Source organism: Lotus japonicus, chromosome 3, assembly GCF_012489685.1.
Source record: "Lotus japonicus ecotype B-129 chromosome 3, LjGifu_v1.2".
NCBI classification, from domain to species: Eukaryota; Viridiplantae; Streptophyta; class Magnoliopsida; order Fabales; family Fabaceae; genus Lotus; species Lotus japonicus.
Window position 1 is genome coordinate 96,394,399 of NC_080043.1, and position 23,624 is coordinate 96,418,022.

At 36.9% G+C, this 23,624-nt stretch overlaps 3 protein-coding genes and 1 pseudogene across 7 annotated transcripts; 2 read left to right on the top strand and 2 right to left on the bottom strand.

Moving 5' to 3' along the window:
- Window positions 1-613: 613 nt before the first annotated feature.
- On the top strand, window positions 614-9,509 carry LOC130747890 (uncharacterized). 5 transcript variants are annotated; one of them, XM_057600945.1, is made up of 8 exons: window positions 614-977; window positions 2,294-2,407; window positions 2,513-2,581; window positions 2,727-2,746; window positions 2,841-2,885; window positions 3,002-3,028; window positions 3,125-3,206; window positions 9,075-9,509. In XM_057600945.1, exons 1-8 carry the CDS (start codon window positions 788-790, stop codon window positions 9,290-9,292), a joined length of 765 nt encoding a protein of 254 aa, XP_057456928.1. In that variant the 5' UTR covers window positions 614-787; the 3' UTR covers window positions 9,293-9,509. The 5 variants fall into 5 exon arrangements, with proteins under 5 accessions (XP_057456928.1, XP_057456929.1, XP_057456930.1 ...); XM_057600944.1 differs by having other exon boundaries at window positions 621-977; window positions 2,841-2,893; window positions 3,002-3,032; XM_057600946.1 differs by lacking the exon at window positions 2,841-2,885.
- Window positions 9,510-13,942: 4,433 nt separating this feature from the next.
- LOC130747895 (agamous-like MADS-box protein AGL15) lies at window positions 13,943-18,157 on the top strand. The gene is made up of 9 exons (XM_057600950.1): window positions 13,943-14,017; window positions 14,113-14,383; window positions 15,030-15,123; window positions 15,395-15,459; window positions 15,578-15,677; window positions 15,803-15,844; window positions 16,656-16,697; window positions 16,805-16,977; window positions 17,606-18,157. The coding sequence occupies exons 2-9, from the start codon at window positions 14,202-14,204 to the stop codon at window positions 17,670-17,672; spliced, it is 765 nt and encodes a 254-aa protein (XP_057456933.1). The 5' UTR covers window positions 13,943-14,017; window positions 14,113-14,201; the 3' UTR covers window positions 17,673-18,157.
- Window positions 18,158-18,568: 411 nt separating this feature from the next.
- Window positions 18,569-20,045, bottom strand: LOC130747894 (UPF0496 protein 4-like). The gene has a single exon (XM_057600949.1). It carries the CDS (start codon window positions 19,716-19,718, stop codon window positions 18,789-18,791), a length of 930 nt encoding a protein of 309 aa, XP_057456932.1. The 5' UTR covers window positions 19,719-20,045; the 3' UTR covers window positions 18,569-18,788.
- Window positions 20,046-20,997: 952 nt separating this feature from the next.
- Window positions 20,998-23,488, bottom strand: LOC130747896 (coronatine-insensitive protein 1-like; annotated as a pseudogene).
- Window positions 23,489-23,624: the final 136 nt, after the last annotated feature.

Below are 23,624 nucleotides of genomic sequence, written 5' to 3' on the forward strand. Positions count from 1 at the left end.
TTTGACAAAGTTAGAGTGCCCTGCAATGCGGCCCAAAAAAAATGGGTCAAGGTAGGCAAAACTCATCACAAACTGAAAAGGCCTCAAAAAAAAAAAAACTAAAAGTCAACTTGTATATTAGCCTTTTTTTGAACTCTTGTATATTAACCTTTTTCATACATCATATCATTTTATTTACTTTAACTAATTTGGGGAAATGATAAATCTATTTATGATGTTTTATTTATTTAAATTTATATAATAAAGTGTTTAGAGTATTATAATAAAGCGTTTTATTTAGAAGAGTATTATATGTTCATTTGTCACAAAATATCATGTGTCTGGATAGTGTAATCTCAATGATTTGTATACAAAAATTTCTTAAAATATGATCCTCAGTTTTTTTTTAAACAATGATAGTGAAAAACAACGTTGCATAAAGTTCACCAAAATATTGAATTTTTATCAGTTTTCTATATGCAAAATCTTTTTTTTTTTTAAGAAATTGATTTTTAATAGAACATATCAAAAAAATTGTGATTCTTTGGTAGAGGGACTCATTGCCAAATTTGTCTGACTTAATAGAGAGAAGTTTATGGTGATAGTAGTTGTAGCAGGCTCAAGAAATTCAATACAGCAAAAGTACTAAAGCCCAGAAACAAAAGGAGGGTTTAAAGTGAAAGAAAAGACTCGAAGAAACAAGAACAATATAAATAAAATAACCTTATTATCTCAGAATTCCGATTCCTTAAATCTTGTCCCCCCGGACCAGTGCTGTCGCGTCGCCGTCATCCACTTCCATTGAGTGATGTACAGCCAAAGGGATGTGTCGAGCTGCAACACCTACAACTATGGCGATGCTCTGTATTGGGACACTCGCTACATCCAAGAAGGTGGTTCCTTCGATTGGTATCAGCGTTACTCTTCTCTCAGACCCTTCGTTCGTCATTGCTTCCCTCTTTCCTCTACCCTCCTCATGGTTGGTTGTGGCAATGCCGGTAACATTTTCCTTCTATCTCAATTTCTCTGCCACATCCCCCTTATATCTATCTGGCTTGTTTGGCATGTTCTGTTTTTACTTGTGATTTACATGGTTGGATATTCTGTGTTACATTTTGCTTACTGTGTGTTTGGCAATCCTTTTACAATTGATTCTAAAGTCAAAATTAATTGGGGGAAGAAGCTTATAGGACTAGCTTAGGTTGTCAGGATATTGGGGAAAATATGCTGATCAAAACCTGCTAGAAATCTGTTAGCATTCTTTAAGGAAAATTGATTCTAAAGCCAAAATCAAAATTGGGAAGAAACTTGTGTGATTAGCTTATAGCTTCTAGCGTGCCAGAATTGATTTTGAGGAAAATTAAGCTGACAAGCCAAATGGGGATGAGATAGATAGGAACTAGGAAGAGAAGAGAAAAAGAGAGTACCTGTTCAACCCTTTATTTTTTGAACTCTTTACCTAATAAATGGAGGAGTTGAAAGGCAGAGTTATATTGGCATCTGATAGACAAGGGGAGGAATAGGAACTTCCTTAGTTTGTTGAGGATGAACGTTGTTAGCAGTAGGCACATATAGGCATTGTTTGGGGATGAAAACTGCGTTATAATTTATATTTTGTATAGATTAGTGGGCTTACCAGGTACTGAATTCATTAAGCATGTAGCTGGAGCTGGCCAACAAGAGGGTCTTCATGTGGTTCACTACTTGTGTATCATTGGTCCAAAGCTTTTATGTGCACTTTTTTATCATTATTAAAAGAATTTGTGTTTGTCTAGCTTATGAACATCCAGTATTTGACTGAATAAAAGATAAATGTTTCAATGGGTTTTGCCCGCTTTGCATATTGCAAAATCGTAGATGTAGTGTAATAGCAATAATTGCTTGATTCCCTGTTTAAATTTAGAGAAGAGAAGAAAGTAAGTGCCATGGAAAAGTGAGATATCTGAGGAGTTTCAGAATAGTTTAGGCACTCGAATGTGGTTCCGGGTCAAACTGAGTATTGTGGACCCAAATCCTGTAAGATCTTTGTTTGACCTACCTTCTAAGCTTGAATGGTTAGGGTTGGGACATTAGGTTCGATTCACTATTCTCCATTTGCTTGCATATATAATTAAGTGTAGTGAAATCTGTCTAAATTCTTAAACTGGAGTTGCGCTTGCCTTATTTTAAAAACAATTTATTAATGCGAGCGCTGAGCAATGCATAGTCTTATCTTTAATATTTATCATTTGCCTGTTTTATGTGAATGTTATAGTTGTATTGAGTTCACACTTCTTGAGAAGACTTACAAGGAGAAAATGGATGAATTTTGCAGTTATGTCTGAGGATATGGTCAGAGATGGTTATGAGGACATCGTGAATATTGATATTTCATCAGTTGCCATTGACATGATGAGAAGAAAATATGAGTACATCCCTCAGCTGAAATGTATCTTATCAATAAGTTATATTGTTTATTTGTAGTCTTTTGTGTCTTGAACAAATACAGAACCCCTAAACACCTCATGTACTTTTCTTTCATGATTCTCCATAGACATGCAGATGGATGTCAGGGATATGAGCTACTTTCCAGATGAATCTTTTGATGGTGTAATTGATAAAGGTATCAGTCTCTCCTTTGTCCTTTCAGTGAAAACATTGTCAATGTTAATGGAATTTCGAATCATATATGAACTCCATAATTCATGCACTGATGCTACTTTGGTCTTGCAACACTATTACTTATGCTTTGTTAATGCTTGATCCAGGAACTCTTGATTCATTGATGGTATGGTGCTTCACTTATTGGCTTATTGCCCTTATAATTTGTCCAATTTTTTATCTGCTCTCTCTGATCCTCAAATTTTTCCTTTTGTACTTAGTGTGGTACTGATGCTCCAATTAGTGCTTCTCAGATGCTTGCAGAAGTGTGTAGGTTGTATAGACTTCAATGAAAATAAATTTCTTGAGATTTGCACAACAGTAGTTATTGGTTATGTTTCATTTCAAAATTCTCTAATTATGCCTTTCTTCCTCTTTGCAGACTTCTGAAACCTGGAGGTTCTTATATGTTGGTAATCTTATTTTAAGGCTTTCTTTTTATCTGCATTCTATACATCTATTCTGGAAGTTAAGAGAAAATCAATGTCTAACTTGTCACTTGCAGATTACATATGGTGATCCAACAGTTAGGATGCCTCATCTAAGCAAGCCTGTATACAATTGGAAAATTACATTGTACAATATCCGTAAGATTTCATGATGCACTTAGCATCACTTAGCATCTGTTAATTAGGAATATGATGCACTTGTTAGCATCTGTTAAATAAGAATTAGAACAGCTGTCATAACAGCTGGCAGCAAAGTAGTATAAATAAGGCCATTAGGCAGTTAGAGATGTTATGTTAGTTGTAACAAGAATTTTATCTCTCTAATCTCAATTCTCAGTTCCCTTCTCTCTCTTTCTCTCTCTTTCTCCTCTCTTTCACTTCTTCTCCTATCATTGGTATTCAGAGCACTCGATTCACGGTGACCAATGGCGGAAGCGACGAGGTTGCAGAGCTCAATCCGTGAGGCGGAGGAGCGGATTACGGCGACGATCGAGCCGTGCATCAGTAGGCATTTGCGTGAGCTGGAGCAGAGGTTCGAGCTCCAACTGAACGGGTTCCAGGAGGCGATGCGAGGCCTCGGGTTGCAGATGACGGAGATGTCGTCGCGGCGGAGAGGCGCGAACGACGGCGAGCACCGCATGCCGACGCGATTGACGCGATTGGATTTTCCGAAATTCAACCGCGACGAAGCTGAATCGTGGCTTGTGAAGTGCGAACGATTCTTCACGCTTGACAACACGCCGGAAGCAGAGAAGGTAGCGATTGCTAGCATCGCAATGGACGAGAGTTCTTTCCGGTGGTTCCAGACCTTGGAACAGAGCACGACTGGTCCAGTTTCTTGGATGCAGTTCAGCGATGCAGTGAAGGTGCGTTTTGGTACTGAATTCGATTCACCATTAGAGGAACTTAAGCGCCTGGTTCAAACTGGAACTCTAGAAGATTATCAAGAGGCTTTTGATACCTTGGCTGCGCGCACAGATTTGTCAGAACCTCAGAAATTGCAAGTATACTTGGGTGGATTGTGTGCTGAGTTGAGCAATGGTGTGAAGATGTTCGCACCAAGGACGTTGCTTGAAGCTACACGAATCGCGAAATTGCAGGAGAGGAGCATCGAATTGCTCCAGAAACGCACTGTTTCGGGTGTCAGAAGCACCGGCGCATGGTCTGACAAGCGCGGAAACTCTTCATTTGTTGAGAAGAAGTTACCAGAGAAGAAACCAGGGGGTGATTCCAATCAGAAAGGAATTTTAGGAAAACCTAATTACACATTTCAGAGGAAATTATCTCCTAAAGAGATGGAAGAACATAGAGCACAAAATTTGTGCTTCTTCTGCCATGAGAAATTTTCTCCAGGGCATGATTGTCCGCAAAGGAAGAAGCTCCAAGTTTTCTTAATGGAGGTTGAGGAAGGTGAACCAGAAGCTGTTGACTCTGCAAGTTCTGTTGATTCTGAACCAGTTGTTCCTACATTATCCTTGAATGCCATACATGGGGACTCTGAATATCCTTTGATGAGGTTGACTGCATGGATAGGAAAGAAGAGGATTCATGTCCTCATTGATTCTGGAAGCTCACACAACTTCATTGATCAAAAACTGTGCAAGGAAGGCCTGAGCTACCTTAGACCCGTGCATCCTCTACTGAAGCCTTTACAAGTTACTGTAGCAGGTGGTGGAGTCATGCAAGGTACAGGCCTATGTGATGGAATACAGTTGAAGATGCAAGGGTATGATTTCTTCACTAGTGCTATTGCTCTTCCTTTAGGTAGTTTTGATTTGATTTTAGGCTTACAATGGTTAACTCAGTGGGGAACTATATCATGGGATTTCAAAGCCCTTGTTATGGAATTTGATATGGGACACCTTAAGGTGAGATTGCAAGCTGATAAGAGTGGGAAGGATAGAGTAGTTTCAGCTGCTAAACTTAATCAAATTGTAGCTGAGGAAAGCTTTTGTTTTATGCTACAATTGTTTCCATGTTCCCAAGAGAAAGTGTGTTGTGCTCTTGGCTTAGAGGAACCTGAGGATCCTGCAACTAAAGAACATAAAACCACTGTCCTAGAGGAATTTAAGGATGTTTTTGAGGAGCCTACACAGCTACCCCCATTCAGAGGCATCCATGACCACCAGATTGTTCTGAAGGAAGGGTCCAACCCAGTTAGTTTGAGACCTTATAGGTACCCTCCTGCACAGAAAGATGTCATTGACAACATGGTGAAAGAGCTGTTGGATTCAGGGGTTATCCAACCTAGTTCTTCTCCATTTGCTTCTCCTGTGGTCTTGGTTAAGAAGAAGGATGGCAGCTGGCGGATGTGTGTAGACTATAGGAAGCTTAATGACATGACAGTTAAAGCAAAATTTCCTATTCCTCTTGTTGAAGATTTGCTGGATGAGCTAGGGGGTGCTCAAATTTTCTCTAAATTGGACCTTAGGTCTGGTTATCATCAAATAAGGATGAAACCAGAAGATATAGCTAAGACTGCATTTCAGACTCATGGTGGACAATATGAATATGTGGTCATGCCTTTTGGGTTGTCCAATGCCCCAGCCACATTTCAAGGTACCATGAATGTCATCTTTGCTAGTCTATTAAGGAAGTGTGTGCTCATCTTCTTTGATGACATCCTTGTCTATAGTAAGTCCATAGTTGAGCATGTGGCACACCTTAGACATGTTTTCACTGTTTTAAAGACTCATTCCTTCTATGTCAAGAGAAGTAAATGTGCCTTCTTTACTACTCGAATTGAGTACTTGGGCCACTTCATTACTCCTGAAGGGGTTACTACAGATCCAGCCAAGATCATGGCAGTTCAAGAGTGGCCAGAACCTCAGACACTTAAGCAACTCAGAGGTTTCTTGGGCCTCACAGGTTACTACAGAAGATTCATTCAAAATTACAGCATGCTAGCATCACCTCTCACTGACTTACTCAAGAAAGATGCCTTCATTTGGTCTGATAAGGCTTCCCATGCTTTCAATCAGCTCAAACAAGCCTTAAGTACTGCTCCTGTATTGGCTATTCCAGATATGGCTAAGCCATTTGTAGTGGAGACTGATGCTTCCAGTACAGGAATTGGGGCAGTTCTGATGCAAGACAAGCACCCTATTGCATTTATTAGCAAGGTTCTTTCTCCCAGGAATAGGTTGCTATCAGTTTATGACAGGGAATTACTAGCACTTGTGCATGCAGTGTCTAAATGGCACCAATATCTGTCTCTTCAACCTTTCCTCATCTTAACGGATCAACATAGTTTGAAATTTTTACTGGAACAAAGGTTGTCTACACCTGCACAGTATAAATGGGTTACTAAATTGATGGGTCTATCTTATGAAATTAGGTATAAGCAGGGAAAGGACAATGTTGCTGCGGACTCCTTATCCCGGGCCAATCATGGAGAGTTGCTACACTTGGCAGTCTCTTCCATTTCTTCAGAATTGTGGGATCTAATACAACAAGCCTATGTTGCAGATTCTTCCCTCAAGGATCTTATGCAAGAGGTGAATGCTTCTCCTGACCAGCATCCTCATTACAGGGTGGTGGATGGTTTCCTTTTCCGGAAACACAGATTGGTAGTTCCCAATAATGACCAAGTCAGATTGGTTATTTTGCAATGGTTGCACTCCTCTCATCAAGGGGGGCATTCGGGTATAAGGGCTTCTACTCATAGGATCAAGTCCTTATTTTATTGGAAAGGACTTAGCAAGAGTGTAGCTGAGTTTATTCAAAGGTGTGAGACTTGCTTGAGATGCAAGTATGAACCTCATGCTGTTCCAGGTTTGCTGCAGCCCTTGGCTATACCTGATGGAGTGTGGCAAAGTATTGCCATGGACTTCATTGAAGGGCTACCCAAGTCCCATGGCAAGGACACCATATGGGTGGTTATTGACAGGCTTAGTAAGTATGCTCATTTCATAGCCTTGTCACATCCTTTCTCAGCTTCCACTTTGGCTGAGGTGTTCATCAACAATGTTTACAAACTTCATGGAGCCCTAGCAAATATAGTGAGTGACAGGGATCCCCTCTTTACTAGCAAATTCTGGGCAGCATTTCTGCAACAATTGGGCATTTCTCAGAGCTTGTCTACTGCCTATCATCCTCAATCAGATGGGCAGAGTGAGGTCCTCAATCGTTGCTTGGAACATTACTTGAGGGCCATGACTTGGCAGAGACCAAAGGAGTGGGCTGCTTGGCTGCCTATGGCAGAATGGTGGTATAACACCACTTTTCACTCTGCAATCCAAGCTACCCCTTATGAAGTTGTTTATGGTCAGCCGCCCCCCTTGCATTTACCTTACTGCCCTCAAAGCACTGTGGTGGATGCTGTGGACAGAAGCTTTGTTGCTAGAGAGGAGATGATCAACAAGTTGCAAGGTAACTTGGCTCGAGCTCAAGCTCGCATGAAGACCTTGGCTGATAAACACAGGTCTGATAGAGAATTTCAAGTTGGAGATTGGGTTTTCTTGAAGCTCCAGCCTTATAGGCAATCCTCTCTCACTTCTAGGGCTTCACAAAAGCTGTCCCCTCGTTTCTTTGGCCCATATCAGATACTACATCGTGTAGGCAAGGTTGCTTACACCCTCAATTTACCTGCTACCTCACGCATTCATCCCACTTTTCATGTTTCCCTGCTGAAACCTTGCCCAGATGCTACAGTTTCTCTTTATCCTCTTCCGGAAGATTGGGGCAGCATGGATAATCCTAAGGAACCATTCAAGATTTTGAAGAGGCGCTCTGTGCAGAAACACCATAGAGCTGTTACTGAAGTCTTAGTGCAGTGGAAAGGGGAAAGTGCAGAAGAGGCCACTTGGGAATTGCTATATAAGCTGAAGCAGCAGTTCCCCTTCTTTGATGTTACTGCTTCTCCTTGAGGTCAAGGAGAGTTTTAAGGGGAGGGATATGATGCACTTAGCATCACTTAGCATCTGTTAATTAGGAATATGATGCACTTGTTAGCATCTGTTAAATAAGAATTAGAACAGCTGTCATAACAGCTGGCAGCAAAGTAGTATAAATAAGGCCATTAGGCAGTTAGAGATGTTATGTTAGTTGTAACAAGAATTTTATCTCTCTAATCTCAATTCTCAGTTCCCTTCTCTCTCTTTCTCTCTCTTTCTCCTCTCTTTCACTTCTTCTCCTATCATTTCACCCTTTTGGTCTCTTCATGAAAAATGTCTTTTTCTTCATTTAGAACTTAATGACCTACCAATACCATAATGTTGTCCTTTTTAACTTTACTTTTGCTATTGCATAATGTATGCTAAAAGAGGATCAAGATTTCTTTGATTCAGTGTTTTTTAATATACAAAGCAAGATGAACATTAACGTTTTCTTTGCAATAGATAAAATCTTTATGTTGGGTGCCAATGCTTCTTTTGACAGTTCATAACATGGTTTCCAGGGTTGTTACTTTTTCATTATTTATTACTCTCTTGAGTCTTGATCTCATCTTTATGTTTAATGCTCTAAGAGTTAAACCCGTGATTATGTTGCTGATATCTTTACAAAAGGTAATTATTAACTTTTCATGTAAGAAATCATAATTAGCAATATAAACAGTATAAGAACAATTGATTGCTTAATTGCATGAACATGGAAGGATTTAATGGCAAGGCAACAGTAAATAATACTTTAGGCAATTTCTCACCAAATAGCCGGTTACGATTTGGTGTGTTGGATACCAGTGAGTGTAGCGTAAATGGATGTTCATCCCAGTTCATAAGAAGAGTTTCATTCATTTTTTACCTCGAAGTGAGTGCTAAGTTGCTAACGTCCGTTTGCACAAGTGTCAACAAGCATCAAACATAGCCTTGGAAGTTAGACAGTTTATTAATTGAGCAATTTACATTTTACATAAATTCATTTTGTTTTTATGATCACTGTGATTCTTTTGTGCAAACTCTGCCTTTCATGAATTTATATGAAGTATCCATAAGAATTCTTATTTTCTATTTGTGAAGCTTTTAATTGTGAATTATTCTAATGCACAAATTCTGTAAATCCTTGCAGCAAGACCAGGATTTCAAAAGCCTGAAACAAGTACTTCAGCGAGAAAATCATACTTGGAGCCCATCCCCCTCACTGAAAAGGGGTCACTTCCAACAGATTGGGTTATGGAAGATCCAGATTCTCACTTTATATATGTTTGTAGAAAGATAATTGACACAGAGATTGACAATGTACCCTCATACAAATTAACAACTGATGTTGCATTGAATCACTGGTGAAGGTAGTATTATCCTCTTCACAAAAACTTTGATGTGCATCATAGTCATTTAAGAGGTTGCTATTGTCATCATTACCCCTGGGAGAAGTTACCACCATCAATGGGACTTATGTTTGTAATAGCATTTTGTTTTCATCATTTAGAGTAGTGAGGTTAGCTTGTAGTGATTTTAATACTATAAAAGTCTATGGGGGAAATCAGACAAATTGACTGATCAATACCCATTTAGTGTTGCTTTCTCAGTGAATTTGTCTGGGTGAGTTATGGTTGCACTTTGTGGCATGTAAACATTTTTATATTGCCTTCAAGCCTGAATTCTATCATAATTATGCTTCTATTATACTAAGTTATAACCACCCTTCTCTCCTTTTCCTCCGAGGAAATGCACCTTATCCTAGCATTATATGTGGAAATCAATTACTAGACTTCCAATACAACTTAACTTCTTCTATCATTGAATTTAAATTCAATATCAATTCAGAGTAAAAACTTCTGTGATAATATGTTTGGATAAACAACTCTTCACCAGAATCAATTTTGAAACCAGAAGCTATGCACAGAAGTTTCTCTCAAGAATTCCTTATGCCTTTAAAATCAATTATAGAAGAGTTGGGTTCCATAATTGATTCCAAAGAAAGAGCCAATGCTACCAATTTGTGCTTAATGATAAGATTTTGCAATATGTGCATGATTAGGATCTCTTAAAGTGGGTTTGGTTTTTAGTTACAGTAGTGCTTGACCCTTCAACACATACATGAACAGTAAGTTATGCTGGGCAACTGAAGTCAGCTTATTCTTATAGAAAAACAAACCGTGCTCTCGTCACAGGACATTGATTTCTTCAACTAACTCATTATCACTTTGGAAAAATCAACTGTTCCTGATTTTCTTCCACCGAATGGCTTGAAATGTGAATAGTAGGCCCTTGGAACTTGGAAGCACTCGTCTCTTATCTCTGTTCTAATAGGAACATTTGTTAAGGATCAAATGATGAATGCTAAAGCATTAACACCACGGTGTCCAAAGATACTCATAGTCATAGTAGATTATTACCAAGAGAACCAACCCCAAATAAACAAAAATTCAATGTGAGATGACACCATATCCTTCCTGCACACTCTACTTGCTTACTTTTTTCTTTTTGTTTCTTCCGAGATACACTCCATTCCCATACTAATTTTGCTTTTGTGGGCTTTTCTCTAGACAGCACAAACAACTAAAATAGTAAATGGCACAGAACGGAGGGAGTAATGTTATTTGTCACTTTGCTTAAAATTCCATATAATTGTGCTTCAATTTTCTTCTTCTCAAGTTTCCTATTTTTGACTTGTATTCTATTATTTGGTTTTCTGAAAAGTTGGCCAAACTTTTCGTGTATAGTAAAAACAAAAGGGCAAACAAGATAAGAAATTAAGGATTCATATGGATCAGGATCAAGATTGTCATTTTGGTCATAATTGGGAGTTTTTGTTAATAATTTAAGGCTTTCCCTGGAATTTAGAGGTTTACATAATCAGAAGTCTTAACTTAAAATAGCATTAAGACTCTTTTGGTCTGTTTAAATCCCGTCTTAACTTAAATGAAAAATGTTTGAATTGGCGATAATCTTATCAAAGTTATCTTGTCTCAACTTACCTACGCAATAATCTTTTGCAACTGTAGCAAGTTTTATCCTTTTTTGCATATGACGTGAAAGTTCAGTGGATTTAATCTGAATACGTCAGCTAATTTTGTTCATCCACATCGAAAAAAAAGAAGCTAATTTTGTTCTGTTTTTTTGTTTTTTTAAATAAAGCGTAAAGATGGGTATTAAACGGATCATCACCCAAATTAGAAACAAATGCACGTGTTTAATGGATGCCCCTCTTGGAGATAAATATCGTGTTTGTTTTAAAAATAAAGACTTTGGTTTGTCAAATATTTAATGAGTTTGGGGTGTTCTATTTATAGAAGACTAGACTTGTTGAGAGATTTTTTAAATGTTTAAATAAATGAATTAACGGCCCTTCTTTCTTTTTTCTGTTTATGTTGAAAATTGGGTTGTCTCCTAACTCCTAAGGAAGATATTAGGTAAAATAACTTTATTCTTAGGTAGTTTAGTAATATTCTGACATGCATTATATTAGGTAGTATAATTTTGGGAATTTTGTAAGCCATATACCAAAATATCATTGGATCACTTATGCTAGTTAAAATGATTTTATTCAGGATAAATCTTGAATGATTTAGATGATGTGTAATTAATTGGAGTTTTCTCTTTGTTTACCATTAAGCTCATGTAAAAAGGATAAATGTTCATGAGAATCACTTTTGTTACTTTTTCGTGAAAAAGAATATTAGAATAATAGGAGTAGTAGACAAGTCCACATAATTAACATCGAAGTCATCGACTTCAAAGTTCAAAGAAAGCGATTGAACCATGCTCTCTCCTTCAATACAGAAGGCAAAAGGACAAATACAGAAAGTAACTGTTCTTCCTTCCTTTCAATTAGTTCACTTTTGGCATATATCACCAAATTTGGAAACTAAAATAAAAATTCGAAATTTTTGACAAAGACTAAAGACTAGTCCCAATTCAATGACCCTCTCTAAACATGGCACGGCTTCTATTTCCTTTATGTTTTCGAATTTTCATTTCTTTTCTTTCCCACCCCTCTTATAACATGATTAATTTCACGTTTTACAAGTGTTAAAATTGATTTTACTTGGTCAGACTCAATTTTAGAAAGGGTATTCAAATGTTTTCTTCCACAATTTTTTTTAAGAAATACATTTTCATGCCCAATTGGTTGCCAATTGCCATCATATCAATATTAACAACGAAATAACAACACAACCCTCTAAATTAGAGAGGACATAAAAATGAAATTTGGGTTCATTAAGGTTGTGTCATATTCAACCCTACCTATTAACCAAGCCACCAGGGCTGCAGAGACTAGATTCCCTATAATCTCGACAATCCTACATTCACACGGTTTAAGAGCTTAGAGTCGTAACAAAACCGACACATTTGGGCTGACTCACCACAAGTTGAAAAAAAAGTGGGTTGAGAGACAGCCTGACTCATTTTTTGTCGAGCATGAAAAAAAATTAACCCAACTCAACTCATTATGGGATTGGCGGTTGACTTGCGGGTTTTAAGGGAAAAAAGGAAAAAGTTAGTTTTTTATTGACTCGCGGGCCGGCCTAGCTCAAAATAATGCGAACTAATTTGACTCGCAGGCTGGATGTATCAGATCAACCTAACTCTAGGTCGGCGCGAGGTGCATTTTGACTTACCCGCTGATGAGCCAAGCTGGGTCAAGTTTGTTCACGGATTACGAGTCAAATTAACAGCTCTAAAGAAATTTGAACAATTCAATTTATATCATTCCTCTCATATATCTCATCATATAATTAATCAAACTATAAAAATAAACTTAAATTTGAGTCATTCAATATTTGATCAAACCATATAAATAATTTAAGAATTTCTTGATAATAGGCGATCCTAATTAATTAATGGAAGAGCTACCCAAAATTATTTATCGGAGGAAGCTATAAACTCGAGTTTCAACTTGTGAGATTTGACCATATTGACATACCTTAATTAATTTTTCTCTAGTAAACCTCTCATACATACATTTAAAGTAAATCATTTTACTTCCCAGATGTATTTAGACTTTTATCATTAAAGAAATTGAAGTAAAATGTGATTATTTTTTTTCAACAAATGTCGCAATGCGTTTGAAGAATAATTACATGTTTATCCTGACAAATATTTTTGTCACAATTCAAACTTAAGTATGCTTGGTTTACCACTTACACCAAAACTAATGAGTTCTAATCTACACATGCTCTTATATTAGGAAAGGCAAACAGAGCGACGGACTATTCGATGAAGCAAGGAAGAATAAAGGGTAATCAGAATACAGAGAGGTCCCACCATTCTGAACCTTAATACTAATAAAGGAAAAGTGAAGATTAAGAGAACCTCTCTTACCTTATAGTCCCCAAAACAGCAAAGTATTCATAATGCCCACTGCACTTCCCCAAATTAGTCAATTCCTAATACTACAAGTAGGTGCTATATGAGGTAAGCAGATAAAATCAGAATCTGAAAAGGATAACAAGTAAAGTAAAACAATAAGAAATTTTTCTTTTTTTTTTCCTTGACCAATGTATTCATATAGTGGAATTAATGTAAGATTAATTAATCGCCTCGCAATCAACACACTAAACACAAGTGTCTGATCAATGAGTTTTTCTATTTACTAAAAATTGAGATTTTAACTCCAATCACTTGCATACATGTGATGAAGTACTGAATCACAATACTAATCCATTTGATTATTTTTCTTTCTTTCCCACCAATTATATATTGTGTTTATCATTTACTATCTCTCATCTCTTCTCATGTCCCACAAGATGCACTCTATAGGGATTAACCTCTAAACATTTCCCTCATAGTCTCCTCAACTCATATGTCATCGACTCTTATCATTTAATCTGTCTTTCGGGGATAGAGTTCACAATAATTTTTACTCTTATTTATTTAAATTTGAAAATGGAAAGAAAACAACAATAAAGAAAAGTGTGGTGGGAGCCACATGGGAGAGGCCCAATTGGCACTTAAACACACTAAATAGGGCAAAGAAAAAAAAAAAAACAGAGTCATGCAACAAGTCTAAAAAAGATATACAACAGAGCCATGCAAAGTTGCCGTTTCCAGCACTCGCCATTTGGGGTAAAACGCTCCCTCCCTCCCTCATCTTCTCCGCTAAATTTCTCAGCACCGCTTTTTCTCTTTCTCATACCCCAAAAGCTTTGCACCTGTTTCAGGGAAAATCTCAACTGGGTTTTTCAGTTTTTGTGGTTTTGATCATTTGGGTTTCTGGGTTTTGAGAAGCTGGTTGCAGAGAGAAAGGAAAATGGGTCGGGGTAAGATTGAAATCAAGAAAATAGAGAATGCTAATAGCAGGCAAGTCACATTCTCCAAGAGGAGAACTGGGTTGCTCAAGAAGGCAAAGGAGCTAGCCATTCTCTGTGATGCTGAGGTTGCTGTTATCATCTTCTCCAACACAGGCAAAATGTTTGAGTTTTCCAGTTCTGGGTATGTGTGTTTCATATGATATCATATGCTTGCATGTCAGTTTTTAATTAACTATTTTCCAATTTGCTTGTGTGTGTTTTTTGCATGTAAGAAGAATAAATCTTTATCTTATTCCATGGAATCTGGATGCTTTAAAATGTTATTTGATTTTTCCAAGGATTTCCTTATGTTCTGTTTTTATGTTTGTGTGTTTTGAATTTTTTTCCTTTTTTTTCTTTTTCTGAAATGAGACTATCTATTTTACCTTCCATTTTGAGTTACAAGCTGTTGATGTTTCCTATGCTATCTTTTTATCTTTATTTATTTATAATTCCAGATGAACTTTCTTAGATTTTTGGTGATTGTATCCCTTGCTAAGGTTAGTCCTTGTAAGTCAGGGTGGTTTCCATATTTTGTTCACAGTTTCCTTGAGCATGAATTTGCAAAGTTACTTTTTGAACTATGAAGTCTGTGATTAAGATGAATAAATTTTGTTTTTCCAAATTCCAATCAGTTTGTTTGATTTTGTTTTAAAATTCCCTTTTTTACTATGTGCTTCAAAGCATCTAAGTGAGTTAAAAACAGCATGGGATGGCATATGTTGTGTGTGCCCCTTTTGCTTATAAGAACTCTAACTTTTTATACTTGCTTTGCATCCTTCTTGCAGTATGAAGCACACACTTTCAAGATACAACAAATGTAAGGATTCTTCAGAGGCAGAAGTAGTGGAACCTAAAACGGAGGAACTCTGTTTAACAGAGGTACTCTGTTTTACTCCTTAAGGTTTCAGTTTAGGTCTATTAGATTGTTAGTTTCTTAGTTGCAGAACCCTCACCCCATTTGAAAATCCAGAAAGAAATAGCTTTTTCTTATTGACTGATTAAACAATGTTGGTCGATTGACGCTAGTAATTACAAATTGCCTGCATAACTGTTGTTGTAACATTTTCCTTCTCCATTAGGTACTTGTTATTTCTTCTTGGATTCATTGTTGGAATTGTCATGTCCGATAACATCTTCTTTTTCTCTACAGAAGGAAGATTCTAAGATGGTGGATATTCTTCAAGATGAAATTGCAAAGCTAGAAACGAAGCAATTGTATGCATTCTTTCACTGTTACACATCGGCTAAAATTATTCCATTGTCATTTGCACTGCTTCTTATGCTTTTCATAATAAGCATTATCTCTTAGAATGATTTCCATTTGTGACTATAGACGGCTTCTGGGTAAGGACTTAACTGGATTGGGCTTAAAGGAACTGCAAAATCTAGAGCAGCAACTTAATGAAGGTTTATCGTCTGTAAAGGAGAGGAAGGTACTTCACATCTTATCTTATCCTTTTCCCTCCTCATGTCCATTAGAATAATGTTGTTCAGTGGTTTCTGTTCATAACAATGTACTTCACGGCTTCACCTCTAAGCTTAGCATTTCTTGTTTCAGGAGGAATTGCTTATGGAGCAACTGGAGCAGTCAAGAGTTCAGGTATATCGCGATCATGAATTATTATTCAAAATTTTATGAACTTAGAATCCCTGCCTTACAAGCTAACGTTAAGACAAATAATTGTTGAGATTTCGAGTGGAGTTTGTCTTATTTAAAGTCTGACTCTTATATCACCCACATGGTTTTAAATTGCGATTACGTTACAACCATTGCATTTGTCTCTATCTTAGGATTGCACACATAGTCATTCATGACTTTCACCCAAAAGTCCCACTGCAGTCACACTGCACATTTACACTTGTTATGTTGCGACGTTACATAGTTTTCCTATGTTTTTGAAACACACCACAATTTCAGTGCAGTGCAGTTGTGTACAAGGCTGCAAAAACAATCTTGCAATCTTCCTATTATTAAAACTAAATTACCTGATTGTAATGAATTGTGACTTGAAATGAATAGATGAAATTGAAATCAGTGTTGATTCAATACTTGCATACACTTCTCTTTAGATTGGTATTGAACAGTGCTATCCAATATCGGCTATAGCGGCGCTACGCTACTATTGCGTAGCGGAATTTTGGCTTATTGCGACGCCGCTATTGCCCACTATAGTGCGCTATTCCCACTATTCGCCGCTAAATAGCGGCCGAAATAGCAGATTTTTGGCTCACCACGATGGTCCGTGATCGCGATTTGACAACACTGACTATTGAATTGTGGTTGCAACATTAAGATGATCAGTAGGCTATTTACTGTGATATAATTGCGACCGACCGCACTGCAATTTAATTTCCTAAATAGGGAACAAGGACAATACTGTTGCTATAATTTTTTGATTTCCTCGTTACAGGAGCAGAGAGCCATGCTGGAGAATGAAACTTTACGGAGACAGGCAAATTATATTCTTCTTATGTTACTGATTTTCCATCATCTCTATCTTTGGGTGATACTAATATATATGACTCTTAACTTTGTATTCTTGCCTAATATGTATTGCAGGTTGAGGAGCTTCGTTGTTTGTTTCCATTAACAGAGCATATAGTCCCAACTTATCTTCAGTATCACCATATGGAAAGAAAGAATGCCTTTGTAGATAATGGTGTTAAAAGTTCTAGCTTATTCAGTATCTGTGCAAATGAGAAAGGAGATTCAGACACCACATTGCATTTAGGGTACTGTGTTTTTCTATTGGCAACAACTAAATTTGGGTTAAGGATGGTTTCTAGCCAAACTTAATTAACACTGTTCAAATACTGCTATGGCCTATGATGTTCCAACAGACACATCTTGAAATTATTCAGTTTTTTTGTATTAGTTCTTCCATTCTTGAAAGACTTCTCCTTCACTTTTTTTTTTCTGATTAATGAGTGTTTGGAAAACCATTTGTTTTGCAGTTTCCCTTACAAAACTCAACTGAAAAAAGCATTTTTCATGAAAAAACATGAAAGGAGGTGTTTTGTTCTGCTGGCATTAAACGCAATGGAACTTTAACATTAACCTAGGAATCCTCTAATAGTGTCTGTTTGTTTGTTTTTATGTTGCAAACTCCCTTTGATGCCTAGGAATGCTCAATTGTACATTCCAATGTGCGAATGAGCAATGTGCAGAATGTTGAAGGAAGCAAGAGGCTCCGTTGACATCCACTTCAGTTGAATTGAAACTCAAACACTACCTAATTTATTAACTACATGTGAAAGATTTGAATTATTATGCTGCATTGCAAGACTTGAAAGGTCTTTCTCCTTTTTTATGTGCACTCCCCCAATTGTAGAGTCTCATAGATTGCTCCTTGTTTTGCAGGTTGCCGACTGATGTTCATCGCAAGAGGAAGGCACCTGAGAAAGAAACCTTTTCTAATGATTCATAGATTCATATGGCTCTAATTACTCTGATCCAGCTCTGACTTTCTTGTTTCAACAAGGTAAAGTGGAACTTGAGACTAATATAGTGCAGGTAGTTGTGCACAGTGTCAGTTAAATCACAGAGGAAAAGTAGGACCCTAGGTGACCCCCCAAACTATAAATGTAGAATTTGACTCTTTTAGAATATTGACAAGCTGCAGATTATTACCAGCTTTACCAAATTTTGGTGTCATTGGCTGGAAATGTCTTACATTATGAACTTTGTTTTAGGTTATCATGAAAAATATGCTTAAGCTTGTTTAATTGCTGTACAAGTTATCTTGCCTTCAATTTTTTTCATTTTACCTTATCATTTACAGTGAGGAACCTGGTTGCATTCTCCTAAACTGAGGTGATCAATGGTTGAGTGATAACATCAAATTCTAGGTTTCTGTTGTAGTTGCCTTTTCTTTCATGCGTCAAAGTTCTCTCCCAATTTTCTGTTCTGCTACTCTTTCTCCTTCCTGGCTTCTTGATTTGAGTCCACCTATAAAGTATCAAACCAAAAAGGATTCCTACCAAATGCTAGTGCTAATGCCAACGCAAGTAATTTAGTTATGTTTTATGGGGCAGCGATTAGTTACTCAAATTGTTGAATATCTTGACATTTTTGCGAGAGAGAAATGAGGAAGTGGAGGGGGATCATTTTTCTTAAACTTTTTTCTCTAATATAAATTGCTTTCCTTTTCAAAGAAAGAGTATATGGTCTCAAAAACATATTTAGTTCTAGGCCTCTAGGGTGAAGTGCTCTAGAATCACTTATGGTTAGAAGTTACCGGTCTTAGCTTTTCTGTAAATGTTCCTTGAGTTATCAGACACACACTAAATGAAAAACAAAAACTGCTTGAAGGAGTTGCATCACTTTTTCAATTATGCGCAAGGTTATCAAGTCAATATTTATGTAGTAGTTTATTGAAGTAATCATCTGAATCATGTACTTGACTATTCTTTATAGACACTGTTCAACTACAAACACCATTGTTCAAAGAAATCACAAGTATTTGATATTTACATGACTTCACAATAATCATACCGATTAAAACAACAAATTATCTAAACCTATTCATCTATACAATGGAACTTTAGTTTTGTTTCCTCACTTGAAAACAATCAATTAATTCAGTTCTCTGGGCCATTACCTTGGAAAATACATCATCCACCTTCGCTTTTACAACATCACATAGCTTCTCGAACACGTGCAGCTTTGTCTGCAATTCCTTGGTTGCTTCATGCTTCACTTCATCTGAAGCAACAAGAAGTTCAGCAAGAGCATCATTTACCTCTTTCACCTCCTTCAAGATTGGATTTTGCTTCACTTCCCCTTCACTTATTTTGGAATCAAGTGTGAGAATTGAAGAACCATCAAACTCACCTGCCATTTTCTTCAGCTCCATGTATGGCTTAGCATCAGTACACAAACCAGACAACAATACCCCACATACCCAGAACCCAATACTCTTTATTTCCTTCACAGCTTCATGAACAACCCATTCCTTACCAGAAAAAAACCTTGCTTTATCACTTTCTGTGTAAAATTCTTCACCAAACTTGGTGCTGAAACAACCTGGCTGAATTGCTTTCAGATGATGCCCTGTGGCTGAAGATGGTGAATTCTTCTCCAATAAGGCCAAGCCATGAGAAAGCGAGAGGCGAGCCTGTTCGAGCCGAGAAAATGAAGAAGAAATGGAATTGAAAAGATCCAGTAAACACAAGCTGTAGCTGAGATACCCTTCAATAGAATCAACCTCCCATACACTCATTGGGTAATCTATATCCACAGCAAGGTTTGCAAGAGCCTTGATGGTGATGGATAAGAGCTCAAGGCATTTTTCAATCCATGACAAGGACAAGATCTCTGATCCGGGTTTCAAATCCAATGCTAATTGATCAATGAATTTGGAAACTTCAGATCGGAAAGCCTGCAAGGAAGCTTGTAATTCCTCAGATTGAGGAGGATCATGGTGATGGTGATGATTCTCCAGTTTTGCAAATTTGTGTAACAAGAATACCATGGACAATTGCAACACAAAGAGAAGCTCTATTACTTTTTGAGGGTGTGAGTTGACAACTACAATTCAAAGAGCAAGGTTTGAATGTTTGGTGTTATATGTTGATGACTTCAAGTTTCTATGATTTGTGGGAGTTTTTGAGTGTGTGACTTGATCTTAATAGTTGCAGGATAGAGGTGAAGAGCATCAACTTGTTGATGTAACTCCGGTGCAAATTGGCCATTGAAAAGTGAAAGCTCATAAACAGTGGGCATTTGGCGGCGGTCAAATGTGATTACCATCTGAATTGTGATACTTTTTTTTTTAACATAATTGTTGTTGTTATCTTAGTGGTTGTTGAGTAGTGTATGACAATGAGAGTTATAAGTTAACATCTTGAACTTCTCTTTCATTTTAATCTTCAATATTTTAGATTGGTCCGGTGTCAACTGTGAATGAAATGGATTGATTTAAAAATCTGTGTTTATCTCTCTAATCCATAAATAATATTCAATTATTCATAGTTTTTCCTATATACATAGATGTAAGATGTGTATATGAAGAGAAAAAATATACACAAAAATCTAATATGGTAATATTATATGAATTTTATAATATTTATATAATAATTCATACACCTTTACAATTTTATATGGTAAAATAATTTGAAAATAATTCGTGTGTATTATTTTTCGGGTCAAATAATATATACTTCCTAGTTGTAACTTATGGTGTATCCTTCTACGCAGACGGGTGATTTTTTTTTTTTGTTAGAGTTAAGAACATTCATATTTTTGTATGATTAACTCGTAGAGTTGAGTAATTCAATACACACGTTTCGAATGTCTCTTCTTTTTCTTTCACATTACTCATATTTCTTATTTCTCCCTTGACTTAATTGCACTTTCATAATAAAAAATTAATGGACCTAATCTTTTGACGGTCAATTGAATAGTGTTGCAATTATTTTTTTATTATTTAATTAAATAATTACACAGTGGTGCAATTAATACAAAGAGAGGGTGTAACTAGAAGAAAAGATGGTGGAATAGGTGGGGGTGTGAATAGTAGTGCCAACTAGACTAACACCGTTTATTTGTATATACCAAAAAAATTTGATTAACATTTAACACTACTAATCCACACATAGATAGTCTTTTAACAATTTAAGCGAGTGCATAATAAAAGGGCACGTGCATCGCACGGGTAGATATCCTAGTAACATCTACATTCGTAGTAAAACAATCGGTTCATTTCATTCTTATTTTCAAAATTGAGAACCTTAAGTTTAGAGGGAAAAGAATTCATGAGTTGGCAGTAGCATTTCTGAATTACAAAATGAAGACAAAGGCTTACTACAAGACTATTATTGTCTAGGGAGTTGTAGAGAAAAATGAGAAACCTGAATTACAAATACAGCTAGAACTTACAAGCAAAGATTTGAGATGGGAGAAGAAAAAACACAAAAACTAGTATGTACACAACTCTAGGGTTCAACAAATGTTGCAGGGTCCAAAGGTACAACAGTATATGGAAAATCTGATCATTAGCCTGCAAGAGAGTAATATGCAAAAATATGAGCTGCAACCACAGGCTCATCCATGTTGTTTTTAGTGACCACCCTTCTAGAAGGAATTAACTCAATGTTCCAAAAGGGGCGTGCCATTGCCAAAAGATTGCGTCCGGAAAGAGATGCGTCGTACCCTTGCACCCACAAGTACCTAAGAGAAATTAGTTGTGTTGCAGCAACAGCCAATGCATGCTCAATGAAAGGTGGGCTTTAAACCCTGAAAAAAATCGAAACCACAAAAAAAAATGATACCCTGAAAAAAAAGGAAACCACAAAATGAAACCACAAAAAAAATGAACCCACAAAAAAAAATGAAACCCCAAAATGAAACCTAAAAAAAAAACGAAACCACAAAACGAAACCACAATAAAAAATGAAACCCTGAAAAAAAATGAAACCACAAAATAAACGAAACCACAAAAAAAAAGGAAACCACAAATTGAAACCAAAAAAAAAATGAAACCCCGAAATGAAACATCCGAAAAAAAAATGAAACCACAAAAAAAAAAGGAAACCACAAATTGAAAACACAAAAAAAAAAGAATCCCCAAAAAAAATGAAACCACAAAACGAAACCAAAAAAAAAAATGAAACCCTGAAAAAAAACAAAACCACAAAAAAAATGAAACCCCAAAAAAACTGAAACCCTGAAAAAAATCGAAACCACAAAAGAAAAATGATACCCTGAAAAAAAAATGAAACCCCAAAAAAAATGTAACCACAAAACGAAACCACAAAAAAAAATGGAACCACAAAACTAAACCCCAAAAAAAATGAAACCCTGAAAAAAAACGAAACCAAAAAAAAAATGAAACCTCAAAAATAAAATATGAAACCCTGAAAAAAAAACTGAAACCACAAAAAAAAACCTGCTTTTTTTTTGTGTTTTCAGTTTGTGGTTTCGTTTTTTTTTTGAGGTTTCATTTTTTTTTGTGGTTTCACCTTTTTTTTTGTGGTTTCATATTTTTATCGGGGTTTCAGTTTTTTTTGGGTTTTCATTTTTTTTTCAGGGATTAATTTCCACCATTCATTTTTTTTAAAAAAAAAAATTAATTAAAAAATGAAACCCTGAAAAAAAAAACTGATGCGTTTTTCCCAAAAAAGTTCACCTTTTAACTCGAAGCGTTTTTTCCCAAAAAAGCCCACCTTCCGACTCGAAGCGTTTTTTCCCTAAAAAGCCGACCTTCCGACTCGAAGTGTTTGCCCAAAAAGCCTAACTTCCGACTCGAAGCGTTTTTTCCCTAAAAAGCTCACCTTCCGACTCGAAGCGTTTGCCCAAAAAGCCCACCTTCCGACTCGAAGTGTTTTTTCCCTAAAAAGACCACCTTCCGACTCGAAGCGTTTGCCCAAAAAGCCCACCTTCTGACTCGAAGCGTTTGCCCAAAAAAGGGTTCATAAACCCCTTTAGGGGTTTAGAAACCCCTTTAGGGGTTCATAAACCCTTATAGGGGTTTAGAAACCCCTTAAGGGGTTTAGAAACCTCTTTAGGGGTTTAGAAACCGGCTCGAAGCGTTTATGCCCAAAAAGCCCACCTTCCGACTCGAAGCGTTTTTGCCCAAAAAGCCCACCTTCCGACTCGAAGTGTTTTTTCCCTATAAAGCCCACCTTCCGACTCGAAGCGTTTTTGCCCAAAAAGCCCACCTTCCGACTCGAAGCGTTTTTGCCCAAAAAGCCCACCTTCTCATTTCAAGTTTCTGAAGGTTGGGGCATCACTTCGCGAACTCCAAAAGTCCTTCATCAGTCTCCCCCACAACCCCTAACAACATCCACCTCACATTTTGGATGTACTACCCTATGTAACCGAGACCTACATCGGTCAACCTTCTTCGCCGCAGATACAATGCGAATCTTTTAAGCTTGTCGCACCCCCTCAGCAATGCTCTGACTCCTCTGTCGAGTGGCAGATCTGTTATTTGAACAAATGAATGTTATTGTAGCAGCTTATGTGATTGTGATTGTAATTTATTGGATTTCATCCGCTTAGGGTTTGCAACAAAGAAGATGATGGATCTCGAATAGAAAATGGAAAGAAGAGGTTTCTCAAGTGAGTGCCCATGTGTTCAGGGATGCATTGGTAATATCAGAAACGTAAACAGCCAAATATTCAAGCTCTGAACAGACCTCTGATAAAGCTATTAATCCTCTATGGCAAACTGTTCCTCCTTCATCCTCCATTCCTTGATCATCATCACCACACTCAATCCTAAGTCTTTTTAGCCTCTTACAACAGCTACCGAGAACTTCTAATCCTCGATCTCCAATTACATTTCTTGACTGTCCAGAAGAGAAGATATCAATCATGGTAAGAGTGTGTCTATATGTATATATAATGTACTACACGAGAGGATTGTTTTTATTTC